This window comes from Glycine soja, unplaced genomic scaffold (assembly GCF_004193775.1).
Source record: "Glycine soja cultivar W05 unplaced genomic scaffold, ASM419377v2 tig00104729_1_pilon, whole genome shotgun sequence".
NCBI classification, from domain to species: Eukaryota; Viridiplantae; Streptophyta; class Magnoliopsida; order Fabales; family Fabaceae; genus Glycine; species Glycine soja.
In genome coordinates, this window is record NW_021144463.1 from 164,450 (window position 1) to 167,549 (window position 3,100).

At 31.1% G+C, this 3,100-nt stretch overlaps 1 protein-coding gene across 1 annotated transcript; it reads left to right on the plus strand.

Moving 5' to 3' along the window:
• The first annotated feature begins 259 nt into the window (after positions 1 to 259).
• LOC114404599 lies at positions 260 to 1,749 on the plus strand. Its single transcript, XM_028367490.1, has 6 exons — positions 260 to 419; positions 481 to 537; positions 605 to 688; positions 781 to 966; positions 1,106 to 1,201; positions 1,477 to 1,749. Exons 3-6 carry the CDS (start codon positions 650 to 652, stop codon positions 1,537 to 1,539), a joined length of 384 nt encoding a protein of 127 aa, XP_028223291.1. The 5' UTR covers positions 260 to 419; positions 481 to 537; positions 605 to 649; the 3' UTR covers positions 1,540 to 1,749.
• The last annotated feature ends 1,351 nt before the right edge of the window (positions 1,750 to 3,100 follow it).

Here is a 3,100-nt window from a genome sequence, read left to right on the forward strand (position 1 = left end):
TAAACACATGACATGTTCTTTATATTTTTTTGTAAATATAAAGAACATTTCAACGACAATTTTTGTAAAATTACAATTGAAACCGCAAATGATGATTTTTGTCGTCGAAATTGAATATTCAAAAGGCATTATTTTCAAAAACCGTTTTTCAATGGGAACCAATTTTCAAAAACATTTTTGTTTAAAACTTCCTCTACACCTCCGCTCACTCATTTTCACTCAAAGGGTTCTAGAAAGAGAGTACAGAGGAAAAGTCATACTAGAGTTCAACTTCTCTCTCCGATCCCAAAGCCACCCGCGTTGTCAAGTCCCTCGATGTTTGCGATGCCATCACCCTCAACCTTGACGTCGTCAAAAACTAGCAACCAGTTGGAGGAGCGCTTGTTCCCATCGAGTCCAAATCGCTCTTAACCTCAAAGGTACTCTTTTATTTTCTTTTTTCTTTCATCTCATTTTCACTCACCTTTGCATTGCATCCAGGGCTCAAATACGAGTACCAGCCCCTCAATCTGTTGAAGGAAGAGTAATCTCGTCCTGGTTTGTTTTTTAACCCTAACTTTTTCAATTTGTAAATTATTCATTCATCAATTTTCCTCTTTTTCAGAGTTTCACTAGCTCAATCCTGTTGATTGTGTTCCCGTTCTAGTGGATGGCATCCACATTGTTCTCTATGACTCTTTCGCCATTGGTCACTCCTCTCTTTCACTTTTCCAAAATCTTAACATAACATGTCTTCGCTGTTTCTTCGTTCTCTGAAATTTTTTAACAATATTGTTGCAGTATTTATTTAAAATACACCCTCCAAAGAAGGCCTACACCGATATCATCCTGAACACAACGAAGGAGGCGATGGCGCGTATCATGGTATCGGAGCGGAAAGCCACGTGCTTTCAGCAGGAACTTATTTCCACTAAGGAAGAGGCGCTTCGTAAGCTTCTCAGACTCAAACAAATGTTCGATTCTAAGGTTTGACAATCCCTGTCTCCCAAAGAGGTCTTTTTTGAAAGAAAAAAAAACATATCTTTTTGCCCCTTTTCGCTTCGTTTTTGTTTTTCTTGGAGTTGTGTGTTTGATTCAGAGTTTATTACCCTACTTGTGCTTTCAGATGGCCCCTATGCATGTTAATCATGCGCGCGAAGTCCCAGAGTATGAAATCAATCCTAAAGAGCTTGATTTAACCAACAGTGTGGAGATAATGAAGGTAAACTTTATTCTGATTTATTGTTTTTGTTATTTTTATGGTCAATTTGGTCAGTCTTCAGATTGTTTTATTTTATAAACCTTAAGGATTTAATAAAAAAGTCTATAACCACTTCGTCCATCATTAGATTTATAACACAAACATTATGTTTTTTTTAGTTTCTTTATTTCCCCTTTCAATTAATATGCTGAGTTTTAGTTAATAATTTATATAAGTTTTATTAATAGATGTGATGTGAATTTTTATGATAATTTTTTTTTATTGACATGTCTTAGGAACACAATTGTTGTGAAACTTGCTTTTATGGCCGAGATTATGGCTGCCATCATTGCCATTGAAAAAGCAGTTGAGGAACATTGGAACTGGTTATGCGACTCGAAATAGCCAGCCTCCACAAACATATCCACCATTTTGGAGGCAAGAGTCTAGCGATTTCCACCAATACACACTCTTATATTTTCCTAATATACACGAGTTTATGTATTATTACCTAATATATATAACTTTTTTTCACTTTGGAGAAGTCGAAATTGACTACTCCAACTTGCGTGCCCTTTTAAATTTAATTTTCATTTTATTTTTAAATTTATGTTTTAATTTAAATTATTAAAATAATATAAATATTATATTATATAAAAATATTTTTAATTGATTTTAAAAATAATTTTTTATTAAAATAATTTTTATTTGTTTAAAAAAATAATGATATTAAGTATAATTATTTTTCTTATATTATTTAATTTATATAAAACTTAATTGATAATAGACTTTATTTGATAATATTTAATTTATATAAGACTTTTGAATAAATTAAAACTCTCAAATAAGAATTGAAAATAATAAAATGAATTTGAAACATAATAAACATAACAAAATAAAATGAAAATAATGCAATATAATAACAATAATAATTTCAACAGGAAAATGACAAAAGTAATCTTAATTTGAAAAGTATTGTATAACAGACATGTCTTCTTGCAATAGTTGAATTATTGATTTGTTAAAAGTAGTTAAAAAATTTATTGGACAAAAACACTTCCAATAGTTGGATCCTATTAGCACCTTTAACATGTCTTCATTGGTTATCAACTCTATTATTTGATACTTGATTAATTTTTCTGAATATTCTATATGTTCTAGCTGTGGAAAGAACAATTGTCTGACCAATTGTGATTCGTGAATTCCATAAGGGGAAACCCCTATAGGTGCAACTTGCTTGATGACATCCTTGAATTTTTTTATGCTACATCTTGAAGGAATTTGAAGTTTTATTGGGTTTGTTTTAGTGAAGGAGTAACCCAAAAAAAAAAATTGTAATTTTGTGTTGCGAATTCGGGTCCCTCAAACCCGAATTCTCAACATGGTTTTTTGTTTTTTTTTAAAAAAAAACTTTTATTTTTATTTTTTAGAGATATATATAGACAAAGGAAAATAATAAAATTGGAGAAAATTATAGTATAATTTTTTAGTTACGATGTATGTATTTCTTAGCTAAATTTATGTGTCATTGATGATTTTGTTTTGTTATGTACGTTAATTAAAAAATGAGAAAAATAGTTAGTAGTATTAAAACAAATTAAAAAACACAATGAATAAAGGTTGAGGAGACGTACTTCAAGATCGCAAAACTCTTTGCTATTAGAGGCTGACAAACTCAGGCAATGATCAACTCTGACTCACAATATTCTGAAGTCGTCTTCGAGACATTGAATAAGGGTCAACAAGAATCAAATACACAGGTTGTAAACGAATTCGACAGACACAACCACATTTATTGTAACAGAGGCACAATCCTCACTTCCAACATCCAGACCATCTGGAAGGTTTAGGGTTATGTTACAATCCCAAAAGTGTGATTATAGTGAATATCAGGTTAAACACTTACCATGTTCTCACCTA